Source organism: Trichomycterus rosablanca, chromosome 6 (assembly GCF_030014385.1).
Source record: "Trichomycterus rosablanca isolate fTriRos1 chromosome 6, fTriRos1.hap1, whole genome shotgun sequence".
NCBI classification, from domain to species: Eukaryota; Metazoa; Chordata; class Actinopteri; order Siluriformes; family Trichomycteridae; genus Trichomycterus; species Trichomycterus rosablanca.
This window is the reverse complement of record NC_085993.1, coordinates 52654768-52676543: the sequence shown is the minus strand read 5'-3', so window position 1 is coordinate 52676543 and position 21776 is coordinate 52654768. Positions and strand designations below refer to the sequence as shown.

General features: G+C 42.7%; 1 protein-coding gene across 1 annotated transcript in view; it reads right to left on the bottom strand.

Moving 5' to 3' along the window:
- LOC134317364 (uncharacterized) overlaps nt 1-15603 on the bottom strand; it is a 37459-nt gene extending 21856 nt beyond the window's left edge. Inside the window, exon 1 of the mRNA XM_062998176.1 lies at nt 15483-15603. Within this exon, the coding sequence (XP_062854246.1) occupies nt 15483-15603 (121 nt within the window). The remainder of the gene's footprint in view (nt 1-15482) is intronic.
- Nucleotides 15604-21776: the final 6173 nt, after the last annotated feature.

Genomic DNA, 21776 nt, shown 5'->3' with positions numbered 1-21776 from the left:
CGGGGACGCTGTTCCTCCCCACAGTCCTGCTCTGAATCCTAATGCACCCTCAGGAGATAAAGCTTCCACACCAGCAGCAGTGACCACACAGACTGGTCAGGACTGGAACAGACGTCCTCCGTACTGGTGTGTCAAACCCCACACACACACACTGCTTAACCAATATTATGTGGACGCCAAACCAGGAGCTTGTTGGAGTAACATTTGGACACTAAAGCGCATCCTGGAGGGCTAGTCCTGTCCTCACGGTTCCTGAAGGTCGGAGATGGTTCCAGGTCTCCTGAGCTGCACCTCCTCACTCCTGGTGTTTAGGTTTTTGTGCTGACGGGTGCAGGGCGTGGTTTCGGGGGATCAGGAGGTGCCTCTACGTTCCCGCTTCTGTATTCAGCGTGGAACTTCTCTCCCGCTCCCGCGTCTCGTCTCGTTATGCTAATTCTGAGCGTTAGCGCTGCGGTGTTGAATAAGCACCTTCAGAGCCGAGCGGCGTTATTACAGGATCAGATCAGGCCAAAAGTATCCGGACGCCTGAGCGTGAGCTTGTCGACAGACGCTTAGGGGAAGGCTTTTTACAAGACTGTGGGGATTTGTGCCTATTCAGTTAAAACATGACAGCATGGCAGTGTACGGCCGGGTGCTGATGGATCAGTCAGTGTTCCGGTTCATCCCAGAGCTGTTGAGTGGGGGTGAGATCAGGGCTCTGTGCAGGACACTCCATCATTCAAAGGAGCGTCCACATATTTTAGACATACAAGTTGATTAGTCACATGACCAACACTCTGTATGTGATACTCTATATGGTCAAAAGTATTTGGACACCTGAGCATGAACTTATTCCAGAAACGACCAGCATTAGAACAAAGTGACCTCTGTGTGACCTTCTCAGCTAGAACATCAGCTGCTTATTTGAGAAGCTTCTCACAAGACTGTGGGAATTTGTGCCCATTCAGTTTAAAAGATGACAGCATGGCAGTGTACGGCCGGGTGCTGATGGATCAGTCAGTGTTCCGGTTCATCCCAGGTCTGTTGAGTGGGGGTGAGGTCAGGGCTCTGTGCAGGACACTCGATCATTGAAAGAGGCGTCCACATATTTTAGACTTACGAGTCAATTAGTCACAAGACCAACACTCTGTATGTGATACTTTATATAGTCAAAAGTATTTGGACACCTGAGCATGAGCTTGTTCCAGAAATGAACATCATTAAAACAAAGTGACCTCTGTGTGACCTTTTCAGCTTAAAGTGTGTCTGTGTGTGGGAATTTGTGCCAGTTCAGTCAAGAGATGGCAGCATTTGTACAGATGGGCGCTGGTTGATCAGTCGGTGTTCCGATTCATCCCAGAGCTGTTGAGTGGGGCTGAGGTCAGGGCTGAGGTCAGGGCTCCTCAGAACACTTGGCTAAAACAACAGCCGCTCTTTTGAAAAGCTGTACAGTGATTGGGTGTACACTGGCATACTGTTATTTTATGTACCAATCAGTTGATGTTCCGGTTCATCCCAGAGCTGTTGAGTAGGGGTGAGCTCAGGGCTCTGTGTAGAACACTGGCATGCTGGAACAGGGTAGGGCCTTCCCTAAACTGTTGCTGCAAAGTCAGAAGCAAATCATTTCCCTTATATGATTTATTAATTTATTACACCTGTTCTGTTAGTAACTGTTGTGTCTGAAACGCACAAATTCAACAGAATTAAAAGTGGCGTCCCAATACTTTTGTCCTGGTTTGCTGTGTATTAGGGTTTTTTTGTAGTATTTCAGAGCTCTGGTGTTCCTGTACCTGTGTGATGGTTTTGGGACGGTGGGATCAATAGAAGTGAACGTGTGTAATTGTTGCATTACAGGAGCGTAAAATGAGCAGAATAAATCATCTCAGCCGTAAGAAAGGAAACTGCCGAGCCGAGCCGAGCCGAGCCGAGCCGAGCGTCTCACTGCGGGTTCAAATCCCACCAAAAAACCCCAAAATAACACACGAGGCAGCAGATGTTCTTCCTCTCTGCTCTGAATCTACATAAACACGACGTGAACGCGGCTGAATGAATAAATGAATCTGTGTTTGTACAGAGTGAATAAAAACCAACACAAATAACGCGAGCGTGAAGAGCGGCCGGGACTCTTCATCCAGCGTGAAAAGCACCGGGTTCTTCTCTCTCCGGCTGAACGATTCACATTTACAGACCTCACATTTTCACTCAGGAGTCCGAGCGGTCGTTTCTAAATCACATTATTATCTTTAATTCAGCTGGTCTCACCGCCCGGAGGATTTACTCTCACTGTGAGGATACAGAGGCTCAGAATTACTGCAGCGTCCACTGTATTACTGCTGCACATCACCCTGCGTCCCAAAATATTATACAAATCTGCAGGACTAAGGGATCTTTTTCTAATTACCCTGATTGCATTGCGCTTCCTCTCTACTGATACAACCCTCCACTGCTGATTGAGGAGAGCAAACTGACTCCGACACGTGAGCTGCACCGACTGCATCTTTTCACCTGCACGAGACGAGTTCATATGCGGATCAGCCTCGTGCACGGAGAGCCACACCCTGATCAGCATTATTCCTCAGTCAGCCAGCAGAGAGCATAACTGCACCAGTTATGAGGAACCCTGGTTTGGCTTGTCCCAATAATGTGAACAACAGCCAATCGTTGTTCATGTGGCCGCCCAGCCCAGACGGATGGCAGAGCTGAGATTCAATATGATGTATTCGAGATCCCAGCTCTGGTGTGCTAGTGTGTTTTATCTTTATTTTTTTTCATCAATCCAGTCGTGACCAATCAGACTTTATCTCTCTTTCTACGACACGCCTGCATATTTTGCATTAGATCCCTTCTTTTCACCTGTCAAGGGGGCGGAGTCTTACAGAACCTAGTATTACACATAGAGAGCCACGCACTGCCATCCGTGATGATCCGCCCCCTGTGCAGGCGCCTCAACCGGCCAGCAGAGGGCGCACTTACACCAGCGATGAGGGCGGCTGATCATGAATGTGCAGTTATCCCAAAACAACGATTTGTTTGTTTTTTTATTATTATTATTATAATTATTTCTTTATTCTGCTTAAAAAAATATTTATTTATTAAAGTTTTTTTTTTTTTTACGTCTGATATCTAGGGTTAGATCAATCAAGCTCAAACTTATTAAGCAAATCAGACACGGAACAACACTGCTTTATTGCTTTATTGTCACGATTCAAGCCTCTGTGCTCCTGAACTTTGTTTTTGTGCCACGCCCACCACTCCAGGAGCACATGTTTGGAGCTCATGCTTGTAATGTATGTTTTAATAGATAAATAGATAGATTTAACTTTATTGTCATTGCTCAGTACAGGTACAAGGCAACGAAATGTAGTTAGCATCTACCAGAAGTAGTAACATATACCTATGATTAATATGAATATAAAGTTATAACTATAGCTATTTACATATATGGAATTATATCTATGTACTCAGTACTATATACATAATAGCAATAATAATAATAAGCATATGAATAAAATGGGTATAATAATAAAGATCAGTTAGATATATATTATAATATTAATAATAATAAAGATTAGTTATGTATATATTATAATACTATGTACTCAGTACTATATACATAATAGCAATAATAATAATAAGCATATGAATAAAATGGGTATATACTATAATAATAATAGTAATAATAATAAAGATTAGTTGGTATATATTATAATATTAATAATAATAAAGATCAGTTAGATATATATTATAATATTAATAATAATAAAGATCAGTTAGGTATATATTATAATACTATGTACTCAGTACTATATACATAATAGCAATAATAATAATAAGCATATGAATAAAATGGGTATATACTATAATAATAATAGTAATAATAATAAAGATTAGTTGGTATATATTATAATATTAATAATAAAGATCAGTTAGGTATATATTATAATATTAATAATAATAAAGATCAGTTAGGTATATATTATAATATTAATAATAATAAAGATCAGTTAGGTATATATTATAATATTAATAATAATAAAGATCAGTTAGGTATATATTATAATACTATGTACTCAGTACTATATAAATAATAGCAATAATAATAATAAGCATATGAATAAAATGGGTATATACTATAATAATAATAGTAATAATAATAAAGATTGTACCTGTACCTGTACTGAGCAATGACATAAATTGTAGGTTATACTTTACAATATTTTCTTTTAATTTTTCATGTCCTTCATTTTTTTTTATCTCTCTTGTTTGAATTTCATGTTGTCTTAATTGTAACTAAATGTTTGCAAGAAGTCTTTCTGAGGTTCTAGATCTCAGGAATGTTTTAATGCTTTTAATAATTTTTTTTTCCTTATGTAAAGCACTTTGAATTGCCACTGTGTATGAAAGGTGCTATACAAATAAACTTGCCTTGCCTTGCCTTATATTAATAATAATAAAGATTAGTTATGTATATATTATAATAATAACAGTAATAATAATAAAAGATGTGTAAATAATCACTATACAGCTGTAGCTATAACTATATAAGGATGGTGAAATATAACTATATATATATACAGTGTATCACAAAAGTGAGTACACACCTCACATTTCTGCAAATATTTAAGTATATCTTTTCATGGGACAACACTGACAAAATGACACTTTGACACAATGAAAAGTAGTCTGTGTGCAGCTTATATAACAGTGTAAATTTATTCTTCCCTCAAAATAACTCAATATACAGCCATTAATGTCTAAACCACCGGCAACAAAAGTGAGTACACCCCTAAGAGACTACACCCCTAAATGTCCAAATTGAGCACTGCTTGTCATTTTCCCTCCAAAATGTCATGTGATTTGTTAGTGTTACTAGGTCTCAGGTGTGCATAGGGAGCAGGTGTGTTCAATTTAGTAGTACAGCTCTCACACTCTCTCATACTGGTCACTGAAAGTTCCAACATGGCACCTCATGGCAAAGAACTCTCTGAGGATCTTAAAAGACGAATTGTACATGAAGATGGCCAAGGCTACAAGAAGATTGCCAACACCCTGAAACTGAGCTGCAGCACAGTGGCCAAGATCATCCAGTGTTTTAAAAGAGCAGGGTCCACTCAGAACAGACCTCGCGTTGGTCGTCCAAAGAAGCTGAGTGCACGTGCTCAGCATCACATCCAACTGCTGTCTTTGAAAGATAGGCGCAGGAGTGCTGTCAGCATTGCTGCAGAGATTGAAAAGGTGGGGGGTCAGCCTGGCAGTGCTCAGACCATACGCCGCACACTACATCAAATTGGTCTGCATTGCTGTCACCACAGAAGGAAGCCTTTTCTGAAGTCTCTACACAAGAAAGCCCGCAAACAGTTTGCTGAAGACATGTCAACAAAGGACATGGATTACTGGAACCATGTCCTATGGTCTGATGAGACCAAGATTAATTTGTTTGGTTCAGATGGTCTCAAGCATGTGTGGCGGCAATCAGGTGAGGAGTACAAAGATAAGTGTGTCATGCCTACAGTCAAGCATGGTGGTGGGAATGCCATGGTCTGGGGCTGCATGAGTGCAGCAGGTGTTGGGGAGTTACATTTCATTGAGGGACACATGAACTCCAATATGTACTGTGAAATACTGAAGCAGAGCATGATCCCCTCCCTCCGGAAACTGGGTCGCAGGGCAGTGTTCCAGCATGATAATGACCCCAAACACACCTCTAAGACGACGACTGCTTTATTGAAGAGGCTGAGGGTAAAGGTGATGGACTGGCCAAGCATGTTTCCAGACCTAAACCCAATAGAACATCTTTGGGGCATCCTCAAGCGGAAGGTGGAGGAGCGCAAAGTCTCGAATATCTGCCAGCTCCGTGATGTCGTCATGGAGGAGTGGAAAAGCATTCCAGTGGCAACCTGTGAAGCTCTGGTAAACTCCATGCCCAGGAGAGTTAAGGCAGTTCTGGGAAATAATGGTGGCCACACAAAATATTGACACTTCAGGACTTTTTACTAAGGGGTGTACTCACTTTTGTTGCCGGTGGTTTAGACATTAATGGCTGTATATTGAGTTATTTTGAGGGAAGAATAAATTTACACTGTTATATAAGCTGCACACAGACTACTTTTCATTGTGTCAAAGTGTCATTTTGTCAGTGTTGTCCCATGAAAAGATATACTTAAATATCTGCAGAAATGTGAGGGGTGTACTCACTTTTGTGATACACTGTATATATGTATGATGGTTGTGTAAAGTGCTGGTGCAAATGATAAATCATAATAATAACAGTCCAGTGTGTAATCCGGGGTGTTGATAAATGATAAATGATAAATGATAGGTCCAGTGTGTAGTCCGGGGTGTTGGTGGAGTTAGCGGTGTAGTGTAGTGTTCAGGGGCAAACCGACGCCCCCTCAATATGATTGGTCTCCAGCTAATCATCTACAGCTGAAAATGTTTAAGCTCAGAGCATTTAAGGAGACCTGTGGAACAGTCAAGGGGAGACTATTCTGGATTTTGAGCTGAGCTGGTTTGCCTGTGCGTTTTGTTTTGTTTGTTTTGTTTGTTTTGTTTGTTTTGTTTGTTTTGTTTGTTTTTATTGTTTTGTTTGTTTTGTTTGTTTTGTCGGTTTGTTTTAGCTCCTGTCTGTTTGTTCATGTTTAGTCTTGTTTCTGTTTTGGTCTAGTTCTTGTTTAGCTTAGGATTCATGTTAGCATTGTTTGTGTATGTTTAGTTCTAGCATTGTTAGCTTAGGGGTTAGGTTAGGTTAGTTCACTATGTTTTGAAGAGCATTAGCATTTAGCTTAGCACAGGTTAGGTGTTTGTATCTGGTCTTGTCTTGTTATAATTAAACTCTTTTTGTTAAATACATCTCTGCATGTGTGTCCATCCCCTCTTGTCTTGTCCTCGCCCATAAGCGTTACATTTATAAATTATTATTATTATTATTATTATTATTTTACCCCGATGAGTGAACTCAATAAATCAATCCCAAGTCATCAAGCAAATCTGACACTGAATACCTGCCTGCTGTCTGAATAATTATAGACGCTGCGTTTCTTAATACAAAATAATATAGAGAAACTACAGCATATACAAAGAAAGTGGTTCAAGAATCAAGCCTTGTGGTACACCACAGTGATTCCAGTAGCATATATATCTCTTACAAAGAGAAATATAATAAAATATACTATAAATCATGATGTTCATGATCAAACACTGGGACATGGGTTACAGAAATACACAAAATAAACTTGTACACGAACGCCACCTTGTGGAGGCTTTACGTTACATCTTGTAAACCACAGTGGGACCAGATTGCCAAACATTCGGTGAATTGGTTGATTGTTAAACGATGTGAATGATGACTGTGAACCAGGTCTCATCGCCCAGTACCGGTGCCTGATTTCAAAAATGCAATTTTATTGACCACAGAAGCTCACAGACACACTTGAGTGGAGACTGTTATAGTTGCAAGGAACCGTCCCTGGTTTGAGAACGTGAGCAGGTCTGGATTATAAACTGAATTATTTTATAAGCAGATTTATTAATTCACGCGCCGGTCTGAACGGAGACGATGGCTGCAGCTGTTCCTGCGCGGCGGGTGAACGGATGAGTTAGCGGCGAAAATCCTGCAGCGGAAACGCGGGGACCAACGCACGGGAATAAAAGCGGGCGGAGCGCCTGGCAGTGATTGATCTGCCGCATATGGTGATGCTAATAGCGGGAGGTTTCGTCTGACTAATGCGGTTCAAAACCTATTTAACACAAATTTGTTTTCCTCCGCGTCCAAACGTGTTTGCAATAATTGCGTGTCACTTTTCCTTTGCCTCGAATCGTGTTTCATTTCCCCGGCCTGAAATGCAGATCGGGGCGGGTAGGAGGTCTTCCTCCACACACACACACACACACACACACACACACACACGAGTCTACCTGATGAGAGGGAAGTCTGCGCTGAAGTAAACGAGTCTAAAATCTTTTGTTTATTTATACCCCACACACAGCGACGCATCAGGACGATCCTGACAGCTCCCCAAAACAAAAAAACAAGGACAGGATCGCGTCCCACCACGAAGCGGGATGAGATGCATTAAATTAAAACTGTCAAAAACGTCGGCGATTAGAATTAGTGAAATTAATGGGCTGAGAAATGCAGAAAGGGCTGCAGCAGGTAATCCAGATGACGAGGTCAACAGGAGGCGCTATTAATCTGATGCTGATGGATGGAGACGGATCGGACGCTCGGTAATTGCGAAGTTTGGCGGAAGCGTGATTAAACGATTCGCAGCCGCCGGCTTCCCCGACATCTTCTTCAGTATAGCACCGCTGAGAACCGCTGTGTGTGTGTGTGTGTGTGTGTGTGTGTGTGTGTGTGTTGTAGGTAATAGCTGGTAATTAAATGTGTGTACGTAGGAAAAGAGGGGCTGATTGCACCATTTATTTTACTGAACACCGTCCGCCATTAAACAGCTCTGGAATGAACCGGAACACCAACAGCAGCGCCCAGCCACACAAACGCTGCCATCTTTTAATCAGACAGGCACAAATTCCCACACTCTTCATAGTGAGAAGCTTCTTAGAGGAGCGGCTGTTGTTCTAGACACAGAGGTCACTACCTGTTAAATAAAATCCACCCCCTTCCAAAATCCAGAAGACACACCGGGTCTGTGTGAAACCCTAGCTCTCTCTCTTTACACAGACGCATTTCCCATCATCCTACACTCCCGAGAAGAGAAGAGGGCGTGTCTAAATCCTTAGATCCCTTAAAATGCCCCTACTGAGGCGCCTTAATTCTGAGTGATGATCTGACTGAATGACGAGGGAGCGTCCGACGCCTCCTCAGCGCTGAAGATCAATCCCAGCATTTAGTGCGGCACGACTTTCCTCATAAAGAACTACAAACATGGCGGACGAATCACAGAGGAGCAACCAACAGAGTTCCTTTCACATATGAAATGTAAATAAATTCTGGTTGATGTGTAACCTGTATAAAGGTGTGATTATACGAGTGGGTTTATTTGTGAATTGGGGCGTCAGGGAGAGTTGAAGCCTTTTCGGTACACGGAGGGAGACGTTAGCCGGCGTGCTAGCGTGTTGAACGTCCTGATGCTAACTGTGTTAGCTTAGTAAGCTAAAACTGCAGTGACTCTAAGTAGAGCGTCTAAATAATCTGATTATGAGCTCCAGGTCTGATCAGGAGGTAGAGGCAGCGGGGCGGGGCACAGACACAGAGACTTGGACAACAAAAGACATCAATGCTATCCGTCATAAGATAAATATACGCTGTAGAGCCAAAAGTATTTGGACGCCTGACCATAAACTTGTCGGACATCTATCAGCATTATTAATCTGGCACAGTTTTTTACGCCGGATGCTCTTCCTGACACGACCCTCCCTATTAATCCGGGCGTGGGACCAGCACTACAATGCACTGGTTTATGCATCCTACCTATAGGACAATTCAGTGTCTCCAATTAACCTGACTGCATGTTTTTGGACTGTGGGAGGAAACCAGAGCACCCAGAGGAAACCCACACAGACACGGGGAGAACATGCAAACTCCACACAGAAAGGACCCGGACCGCCTGGCCTGGGGATCGAACCCAGGACCTTCTTGCTGTGAGGCGACAGTGCTACCCATAAACTTGTCAGACATCTGACAAAACAACGTCTGTGTGATCTTCTCATCTAGAACAACAGTCGCTCTTCTGAGAAGCTTCTCACAAGACTGTGGGGATTTGTACCTCTTTAGTCCAAAGATGAGAGCATGTCAGTGTAAGGCCGGGCGCTGATCGATCAGTCGGTGTTCCAGTTCATCCCAGAGCTGTTGAGTGGATTAGATGATTTATACCTGGTTCACACGACACCGGGGATGAAATCTCGGCTCTCAATCGCGACGTGTGAACTGGTTAATGACCGAGCTTGCCAAGCGCTCGCAGACTGAAGTAAAATATTAGCATGCTAAATATCTGGATCAGTCGGCCGACTGGCAGCGAGTGATGTGTGGAACTACAGCCAATGAGAACGCAGGATACGGGGTGAGGGGAAAACCTGGGAGAGGAGTGTAAAAACGTGGTACAGGGTGTAATATAGTAATCAGAATACATCAGCACACACACGCTTTACAGTATCTGTGAGCTGTTGAGTGGGGCTGAGCTCAGGAGCTTCTTCATGTCTTTATAGCGCTCACTTATGCTGGAACAGGAAAGGTTCTTCCTTAAACTGTTGTCACTGATTTATTATTACAGCTGTTAGCTACTGTTGTGGCTGAAACGCATGGATTTAATTATTAGAAGGGTCGTCCCAATACTTTTGTCCATATAGTGTTTTAATATACAGTCATTTACATTACATTTACATTTACATTTTCGGCATTTAGCGAACGCTTTTATCCAAAGCAACTTACAGTACAGTATACAGTCTAAGGGCCCTTAAGGGCCTTGCTCAAGGGCCCAACAGTGGCAACCTGGCAGTGGTGGGGCTTGAACTGCCGACCTTCTGCTTACTAGTCCAGTACCTTAACCACTAGGCTACAACTGCCAACAGTCAACATACTAATCAAAATATCAGCGCACTTGCGATTTTGGACCCCATGCAGCAATAACAGCCTCCACTCTTAAACTTACTGATTTTATGGACATCCATATTGATGAGTGTCCACATACTTTTGGTTTTATCGTGTATATCAGTTCTGCACACGTTATAAAACAATCACAATCATCACTTTTATTTTCCTCTCTCAGGAAACTGATGATAAAGTTTGTAGGAACTTCAGGATCTGGAGTCCAGGTTTCATCTGCGGCTCTACATTACACGCCCAGAGAGATTCGATCTAATTCCCATCTGATCCATCTGCTGCAGATATCAGATCAAACCCCCCGAGCCCCAGCACTTCTGTTTGTCCTGATCAGATTCCACAGCTGTACAGATGATCAGCCTGTCAGGAGCGGTTCCACCCCTGCATGGTTCTGGTTCTGGTTCCGCTGCAGGAGGAATCGACCAGCCTGAAGCTGGACCGGAGGTCCTGAAGCTGGACCCTATAGCAGTCAATAAAGCGACTGTGTAACGCGCCAGTTTGGTTGTTTGATGATCAGGGGGCTAACCAGGCATGTAGAGAAACAGATGGACTACAGTTAGTAATTGTAGAACTACAAAGTTCTTCTATATGGTAAGTGGAGCTGATAAAATGGACAGTGAGTGTAGAAACAAGGAGGTGGTTTTAATGTTATGGCTGATCAGTGTGTATATATAAATATAAAACAGTAAATGTTTGTGTTCCCTCGTGTTCCTGGTGTTTTAATTTACATTCAATTGTTTACTAGTTACCAGCAGCTAGATATAATGTTAAGATGGAGAATATAAATGCTGCATTGCTTTTTCCCCTCAGTAAATAAAACTTTCAATTAAAAAATAAAATAAATAAATAAATAAACATGTTTGTGTTCCATTATGTTCCTCCCCCACATAAATAAAATGATCAATTAAGAAAATATATAAATAAATGTTTGTGTTACCTTGTTTTCTTGGTGATTTCTATTACAATATTATTTACATGTTATAAACACCTAAAACTGTAGGACATCAGGAGGGGGTGAAAACTTTTTTCACATAAGGAAACCTGGTGTTATAAATTGCATACTATCATTTAGATGATTTATACCTGGTTCACACGACACTGACACTATTTTTTCCCTGATTTTCGCTCGCCGACTGGTCGCCGCTGGATTTGCCGGCTCGGGAGCAGCTCTGAGTTCGGTCTGGGATGAAATCTCGGCTCTCAATCGTGAACTGGTTAATGACCGAGCTTGCCAAGCGCTCGCAGACTGAAGTAAAATATGTAGCATGCTAAATATCTGGATCAGTCGGCCGACTGGCAGCGAGTGCTGTGTGGAACTACAGCCAATGAGAACGCAGGATACGGGGTGAGGGGAAAACCTGGTAGAGGAGTGTAAAAACGTGGTACAGGGTGTAATATAGTAATCAGAATACATCAGCACACACACGCTTTACAGTATCTGTGATTTATCGTCCACGCCAAACCATAATACCCACTATGCATTGCAAACAATATTTATTAACCTCAGACTCACTACAGAACAGAACAGAACAGAACAGAACAGAACAGAACAGAACAGAACAGAACAGAACAGAACAGAACAGACGCCCCCTGCTGGTCATGTAGCCCAATCCACTCAGATTCATTTATTCACATCAGCGCACAAACTTTGATCTCTGGCTTATTGTTGACGTGTATTTTTGACGTGGTGTCACTGGGAGACCAGACAGACTTGTCCCGGTGATAGATGGTGTAGTGTGTGACCCCCTATTGTAAAAACCACGACGACTTAAAAGACTCCCGAGTGCAGGAGATCCAGTCGTGTAGTGAGAACTGTACAGCGAGCCGGCAGCTCCGAAAGTCGTGTAGTGTGAACTTGGCATAAGATGTTATAAACACCTCAAAATCAAGAACATCTACATGGATAATATAGATGCTGCATTGCTTCTACCCCCCAATTAATAAAACTATCAATTAAAAATATATATTAATAAAAGTTCCCTTGTGTGCCTAGTGCTTTAAATGATATAATGTTATTTACATGTTATCAACAACTAAAAATTGGGAACATCAAGATAGGGGGTGAAAACTTTTTCACATGTGGAATATAAATGCTGCATAAATTAAAAGATCAATTTATATTACATTCCATCAGTACATGTTAATAACAGTTAAAAATGGAGAACATCTGGCAGGGGTGTGAATACTTTTGTCACACCCGCACCACGTCAGGATGGAACAGTAGAATTATTGATGGAACGAGGGTGACGAGCTCCTGCACCACGTCTGATCTGATCTGATTTGGGGTGTAAGTGTGACTGATACACTGCACCCCGAGCTGAGCGCTACAATTACTGCCTGCGCGCTCTGCACCATGTGATTTATGACGCTGCGACAGACACCTTGACATTTTGGGCAGGATTTTAAAGCACTGGAGTCTGATTCCAGACGTGACCTTTCATACAGATCAAGATAAATGATCCAAAAGTTTAGCGCAGACGTTTCACCTGACGTTACGTCAAAACGTTCCTGTTTTTCACCCGACGCACCGACACACAAACCAGAACGAGGGACGCGACACACGGCCGGAAGTTTGTGGACACCCACACGTCCCAACGTTTCAGTTAATTAACCGATAAATTCTTAAATCCACAATTATTTCCTCCTGTGCGATGAAGGAATTACAGATACAAACCATCATGAACATGAGTGGAGCTGCATTTAGTCCCCCTGCTGGCTCATCGATGGTACTGCACAGAGACGGGGGATAATAGAGATCAGTGCGTGACTCTCTGCAGGTGAAAAGAAGCGGTCGGTGCTGCACACGTGTCGGAGGGGGCGTGTCAGGGGCGTGTGTTAGTCAGGAGTGGAGGTCTGCAGCAGGGAATTGGATATGACTAAATTGTGGGAAGTGCATTAATGTGGTGGCCACCTCGTGTTCTTTATTTGTTCATTAGATTGTTAGGTGCTGGAATGTGATTCACCCGCTGCTCTAGAGTCCGATGGCAGTGTGCTTTACACCCGACCCAGCATCACAGTTCTTCTGTTAATGTTGATGAGGCAGTTTGGAATACAGTGGTGTAATGTAGTGCATGTGATGTTAGCTCAGGGTTACTAATCATTACACAACTTTAGGAACTTAACCAGGTGATCAGGAAGCTTCAACCTAAATCTACACCTATACAGTTCCGCTTCACCCTATACAGTCCCGCTTCACCCTAAACCTACACCTGTACAGTCTCGCTTCACCCTAAATCTACACCTGTACAGTCCTGCTTCACCCATAATCTACACCTATACAGTTCCGCTTCACCCTATACAGTCCAACTTCACCCTAAACCTACACCTAAACAGTCACGATTAACCCTACGCCTATACACTCCCGCTTCATCCTATACAGTCCTGCTTCACCCTATACAGTCCTGCTTCATTCTAAATCCACACTCATACAGTCCCGCTTTACCCTAAATCTACACCTATATACTCTTGCTTCAAATTATAGTCCCGCTTCATCCTATACAGTCCCGTTTCACCCTATACAGTCCCGTTTCACCCTATACAGTCCCGTTTCACCCTATACAGTCCTGCTTCATTCTAAATCCACACCCATACAGTCCCGCTTTACCCTAAATCTACACCTATATACGCTTCAAATTATAGTCCCGCTTCACCCTTTACAGTCCTGCTTCACTCTAAATCTACACCTATATACTCTTGCTTCAAATTATAGTCCCGCTTCACCCTTTACAGTCCTGCTTCACTCTAAATCTACACCTATATAGTCTCGCTTCACCCTATGCAGTCCCACTTCACCCTTTACAGTTCCGCTTCACCCTATACAGTCTCGCTTCACCCTAAATCCACGTCTATACACTCCCGCTTCACTTTATACAGTCCAGCTTCACTTTATGCAGTCCCGCTTCACCCTAAATCCACACCTATACAGTCCCGCTTCACCCAACACAGTCCCGCTTTATCCTAAATCCACACCTATACACTCTCGCTTCACCCTGTACAGTCCCACGTCACCCTATGTAGTCCCACTTCACTTTATACAGTCCCGCTTCACTCTATACAGTCCTGTTTTACCCTAAATCTTTACCTATACAGTCCCGCTTCACCCTAAACCTACACCTATGCAGTCCCACTTCACCCTACACCTATACACTCCCGCTTTACTTTATGCAGTCCCGCTTCACCATATACAGTCCCACTTCACCCTAAATCTACACCTATACACTCCCGCTTTACTTTATACAGTCCCGCTTCACCCTAAACCTACACCTGTGCAGTCCCACTTCACCCTACACCTATACACTCCCGCTTTACTTTATACAGTCCCGCTTCACCATATACAGTCCCACTTCACCCTAAATCTACACCTATACACTCCCGCTTTACTTTATACAGTCCCGCTTCACCATATACAGTCCCACTTTACCCGAAATCCACACCATCCCGCTTCACTTTATACAGTCCCACTTTACCCACTTTACCCACATCCATATAGTCCTGCTTTACCTTTAATACACACCTATACAGTCCCACTTCACCCTTAACCTACACCTATACAGTGCAGTGCTGCTTTACCCTATTTTCGATCTCTGGACATTTTGAAATTACAGTCCCAGCACCTCCAGTTTACCAGAGACGCTCTAGCAGGGTAAACATTTTGGGGAAGGTGGTACCTTATAGCCGTGCCATTTTGAAGGTACCAAAGTCTCTGTATGAAGATCACATGACTGTAGAGTCACTTTCATGCATCGGTTAGTGATGCGTCTCTAATTAAAGGTCTGTCCACATACATTGTGGAAGACAATACAGCTGAAGCAGGTTAGAGATGAAACCAGGGCTCTGAGGATGAAGTCCATGATGAGATGCAGCTGTGACTCTGCAGGAGAATCCGGAGATCAGATTGATTAATCAGCGTTTGATTAATCGCTGTTTCATTAAGACGTCCGTTTACAGAAAACCGAGGCGACACTGAGGCCGATTTGTGACAGATCTACTGCGGCGGCCGCTTCATTTATCTGAAGCGGCGCGTCCCCGAGCCTCTCGCTCTCCAACCCAGCAGGAGAGCTTTTCATTAGAAGACAAGGATTAAGGAAGGAGGTAGGGGGATCGGACAGAGACGGAGGGAGGAGACGGGCACTGCCAGCTCCGCTCCCATTTATTTTAGTGCTGGAATAAATCAGCGGCGGCGGCTGAAGCTACACGGGCATCGCAGCTGCTCGCCGCTTCACAAGGTCGTCGGTTCCATATTCAAGTAGCTCAAAAAAAAACATCGTACATACGGGCGGGTGATTCTTCCTCCTTCTGCATCGTCCCAGTTTCAGTACCCGCAGGTCCCCTGTGCTCTCTGCTGACCTCTGCTGATCGATGATGGCAGCACGGTGGTAACACACTGCTCTCTTTGTGTTCTTCAACCACGTGTCTGCCAAAATATACAAAATCCCTGCAACTCCCAAATTAATCAGTATTTTACTCTGCGTGGTCAAAAGTATGTGGACACCTGATCATGTGCATGTTAGAAATATCATTTCAAAAAGACAAGCATTAATATAGAGCTGCTCCCTCACTGCTTAACCCTAACGGTATATGTGCAGATTTAGGGTGAAGCGGGACTGTATAGGATGAAGCGGCACTGTATAGGTGTGGATTTATGAGTGAAGCGGTACTGTATATGGGCAGATTTAGGGTGAAGCGGCACTGCATAGGATGAAGCAGGACTGTATAGGGTGAAGCAGGACTGTATAGGTTTAGGTTTAGGGTGAAGCGGCACTGTACAGGTGTAGGTTTTGGATAAAACTGCACTGTGTAGGTGTAGTTTTAAAGTGAAGTGGCACTGTACAGGTGTAGGTTTAGGTTTAGGGTGAAGCGAGACTGCATAGGGTGAAGCGGGACTGTATATGTGTGGAATTAGGGCCCAAGTGTGGCAACCTGGAATTGGTGGGTATCTTAACTATACTCAGTTTGTATCAGTTAGAGTGTTGTTCTGAGGATCCACCAGAAGCTTGAATGTAAATAAAAATGTAAATGTAAATATTATAAATAAAAATATAAATATTGTAAATATAAATATTATAAATATAAATATTATAAATATAAAAATAAATATAAATAAAAATATTATAAATATAAATATTATAAATTAAAATTAAAATATTATAAATAAAAATTAAAATATTATAAATATAAATATTATAAATATAAATATTATAAATATTATAAATATAAATATAAATATTGTAAATATAAATATAAATATAAATATAAACATAAATATTAATATTATAAATATAAATTTAAATGTAAATGAAAATATAAATATAAAAGTAAATGAGGGGTCTGGGTGCAGAAATAAGATTTTAATTCTCGATGTTTGCTCTAAAGGAAATAAAAACGATTGGTGCCGCACGTTTACGGCGTCGGACTTTGCTGTCGGGTCACAACATGATTAGCCTTTAATAACGTCGGCGCTCCTGTTCCCTTCCGCCGCGGCTTTTCATTACATGCATCGCTTCACCTTATTAAAGGATGATTGTGTGTTCAAATACTTCAGCCCACACGCCCCCCGTCCCGCCGCCGAGCCGCAGAAACGCTTGGCTTGCGTTCCCGTTCGGAGCGAGGTGGGTCCGGGTGGAGATACGTCTTCATTATCGTTATTGCGCTTTATCCGGCGTGAATTAGAATCAGCGTTAGCGTCTTTATTTCTGTTATGCTGAATAAATATTGAGGAATTAGCCGCCGCGCACCAAGTCCAAAAGCCCGGAGATCCGCTCGTCAACCTTAACGAGCGCGGCGTCTGATTTATTCCGCTCAGACCGGCTGAGCTCGGCTCTAGATGTTTTTTATTTATTTAGCATTTTTATGATGATTTTCCGCTCACGCTCGGTTTGGTTTGCTTGGCGCTGTTTATCGGGCTGTGCTAAACCAGGCCCCGACCTCGCCGTGTCTCCCACAAACACAACAAATTGAACATAAATCTGAATTGTATTGAACGTGTTCGCTCCGCAGACGGGACGGAAGCTTCTTTCTTCTCCGTCTGCGTATCGGAGCCCGTCGGGACTCCTGTAATAATCCCGCTAATTAATTCCGGAGCAGAATAATTAACGCTACGCCGCTGCTTAACGTTTCCCGCTTCAGATCTCCGGGATGGAAGCGAGTCTGAGTTTTGACCTAAATGTGACGATCTGAGGAGGAAATTCTCAGAAGGTCGAGGGCTGAACGGTCCGCACGTCTTCATTAGGTTTAATCTTCGCTCTGGAGGAATTAGCCGCGCGTTAATTACGCCGCTGATGTTCCGATAGAGCTGAAGCTAACAGAGCGGAACCTGGCGGATCAGGTGAGCGTCTCTCAGCTATTGTTCCTTAATTAGTGTCGATAGCGTGAGTTCACTTTTCTTTAAATATGTGTAATGAGATCTGAGAGCGATACACGCCGTTTACCCGACCGCGCTAACGCTAAATCACGGGAGCTTTAGCTTCATGCTTAAATGTCAACGCACGTTTTTGATCATCCACAAAAATAACTAATTTTAATATGTTATTATATACACTGATCAGGCATAACATTATGACCACCTTCCTTATATTGTGTCAGTCCCCCTTTTGTTCACCCATCGAGGCATGGACTCCACTAAACCCCTGAAGGTGTGCTGTGGTATCTGGCACCAAGATGTCAGCAGCAGATCCTTTAACTCCTGTAAGGTGTGAGGTGGGGCCTCCATGGATCGGACTCGTCTGTCCAGCACGTCCCACAGATGCTCGATTGGATTGAGATCTGGGGAATCTGGAGGCCGAGTCGACACCTCAAACTGGTTGTTGTTCTCCTCAAACCGTTCCTGAAGCATTTTAGCTTTGTGGCAGGGAGCTTCATCCTGCCATCAGGGAAGCGTCTCCATGAGAGGGTGAACATGGTCTGTAACGATGCTTAGGTAGGAGCTACGTGTCACAGTAACATCCACATGGACGGCAGGACCCAAGGTTTTCCAGCAGAACGTCGCCCAGAGCATCACATCGCCTCCGCCGGCTCGCCTTCTTCCCATAATGCATCCTGGTGCCGTGTGTTCCTCAGGTAAGCCACGCACCCGGCCGTGTTTCATCAGACCAGGCCACCTTCTTCCATAGCTCCGTGGTCCAGTTCCGATGCTCACGTGACCACACATGCATCGATGAGCCTCGGTCGCCCATGACCCTGTCACCGGTTTACCACTGTTCCTTCCTTGGACCACTTTTGATAGATACTGACCACTGCAGACCGGGACACACCCCACAAGAGCTGCAGATTTGGAGATGCTCTGACCCAGTCATCTAGCCGTCCATTTTTCCTGCTTCTAACATCAACTTTGAGGATAAAATGTTCACCTGCTGCCTAATCACGCTAACCTTAATTCTAGAAATATATAATTTATCTAGATTTTTGTTTATTTTGGCTGCTCCTGTATTTAGGCGTGGCTACAGTGGCTCATGCTGGTCTGCATCCCTGACCGGGAACAGTTTTTACATCGGATGCCCTTCCTGACGCCGGGCTTGGGACCAGCACTGACTCTAATGGGAGCACCTTCCGATGGCTAGTCTGTTCATCCCTTTCCCCCTCAGACACAGCCGATCATATATGTGTAGACGCCCAACCTGTGGATGGTACCGTGGCATAGCGTGTTTTACCTCTGTTTAGGTATAAAATGAGCATCCAGGGGGCGCAGCGGTAAATCTCGCTGGGTCCAGGGTTCTAATCTTCACACACACCCTCTGTCTGGGGTGGGATGACCAAAACCCCAGGATGGATCAGTGTGTTACTACATCGCGCCCAGTGATTCTGAGGAAGCCGGACCCACAGCGACCTTGACCAGGATTAAGAGGTGGTAAAACGTGTATATGAAATATAATGCATCCAGGAAAGGCCTGGCCATCATAATCAAGGATTAGATCAAGACCAAGAAGAGTCCAAGAGAAAACAACATTTATAAATAAACAAGTGCAAAGATTTTAGGTATTTCACCCCCAACAGTGCTTAATATCATCAAAAGATAAAGGTGCAGAAATCTTCAATCCTTTAGGCAGCGGTGGGCTGTGTTAAGTAACAACAGTTTTCTGAAGTTCTCTTTAACCCATGTGGCTGTGATCCTGATCAACCCATATGATAGTAGAAAAAAAAGAACACCCCCCCCCCAAGATTGTCAGCCCTGAATCTCAACCACAATTATATGTAATTAAATAAATAAATACATGAATACATAAATAAATAAATAATTACATTAATAAATACATAAATAAAAATACATAGATAAATAAATAAACAAATAAATACATGAACAAATAAATAAATTCATTAATTCATTAAAAATACATAAATAAATAAATTAATTAATTAATTAAATAAATAAATAAATAAATACATAAATAAATACATAAATAAATAAATAAATAAATAAATAAATAAATAAATAAATAAATAAATAAATAAATAAATAAAGATAAGGCAAAATACAAATTCATTTTTATTGTGTGTTGTGAATAATATTCTCCTCATCTGGCTCATGTTTGAACTCGATGGGATTAATTAAAAGTTAAATCTGTCCAGTCCAGAATCTCGGCCCTCGTTTGTAAACGCGACAGATGAGAGCTAACGATCACGAAGTACGTGTTATTACAGCAGCTTCTAAAGATTAAGAATAAATAAATAAATGTTCAGGTTTGAACTGTATGAGTGACTCGACAGATTTCAGCACATTCACGTAAATATTCACATTATTTTAATAGCAGGACGATGATGTTCTTACTGAACCAGAGCAGGAGGGTGAAAACATTATAGACTTTTGTGTATATGTACACCAATCAGCCAAAACATTATGACAATTACTGACTGTAGTCCATCTGTTTACTTTTATGCTGTTCTTCAATGGTCAGGACCCCCACAGAGCGGGTATTATTTAGGTGGTGGATGATTCTCAGCACTGCAGTGACACTGACATGGTGGTGGTGTGTTAGTGTGTGTTGTGCTGGTATGAGTGGATCAGACACAGCAGTGCTAGACAGACAGACAGACAGACAGACAGACAGACAGACAGACAGACAGACAGACAGACAGACAGTAAGTTCCTCCTTACTGCTGGCCAGTGAGAGCTCAGTGGTTAAGGTACTGGACTAGTAAACAGAAGGTTGCCGGTTCAAGCCCTGTTGCCACTGTTGGGTCCCTGAGCAAGGCCCTTAACCCTCAATTGCTCATCGTGTTCCGCTCATTGTGTAAGTCGCTTTGGATAAAAGCGTCTGCTAAATGCTGAAAATGTAAATGTAAATGTCATTTCCATAACCCAGAGTCTGGAGGAAGAGAGGAGAGGCACAGAATCCACGTTGCTTGAGGTCCAGTGTAAAGTTTCCACAGTCAGTGATGGTTTGGTTGGTCCACTGTGTTTTCTGAGGTCCAAGGTCAACGCAGCCGTCTACCAGGAAGTTTTAGAGCACTTCATGCTTCCTGCTGCTGACCAACTGAAACAGATTTCATTTTCCAACAGGACTTGGCACCTGCACACAGTGCCAAAGCTACCAGTACCTGGTTTTAGGACCATGGTATCCCTGTTCTTAATTGGCCAGCAAACTCGCCTGACCTTAACCCCATAGAAAATCTAGGGTGTATTGTGAAGAGGAAGATGTGATACGCCAGACCCAACAATTCAGAAGAGCTGAAGGCCACTATCAGAGCAACCTGGGCTCTCATAACACCTGAGCAGTGCCACAGACTGATGGACTCCATGCCACGCCGCATTGCTGCAGTAATCCAGGCAAAAGGAGCCCCGACTAAGTATTGAGTTCTGTACATGCTCATACTTTTCATCTTCATACTTTTCAGTTGGCCAACATTTCTAAAAATCCTTTTTTTGTATTGGTCTTAAGTAATATTCTAATTTTCTGAGATACTGAATTTGGGGTTTTCATTAGTTGTCAGTTATAATCATCAACATTAAAAGAAATAAACATTTGAAATATATCAGTCTGTGTGTAATGAAAGAATATAATATACAAGTTTCACTTTTTGAATGGAATTACTGAAATAAATAAACTTTTTCATGATATTCTAATTTTATGACCAGCACCAGTATACAGTGTATCACAAAAGTAAGTACACCCCTCACATTTCTGCAAATATTTCATTATATCTTTTCATGGGACGACACTATAGACATGAAACTTGGATATAACTTAGAGTAGTCAGTGTACAGCTTGTATAGCAGTGTAGATTTACTGTCTTCTGAAAATAACTC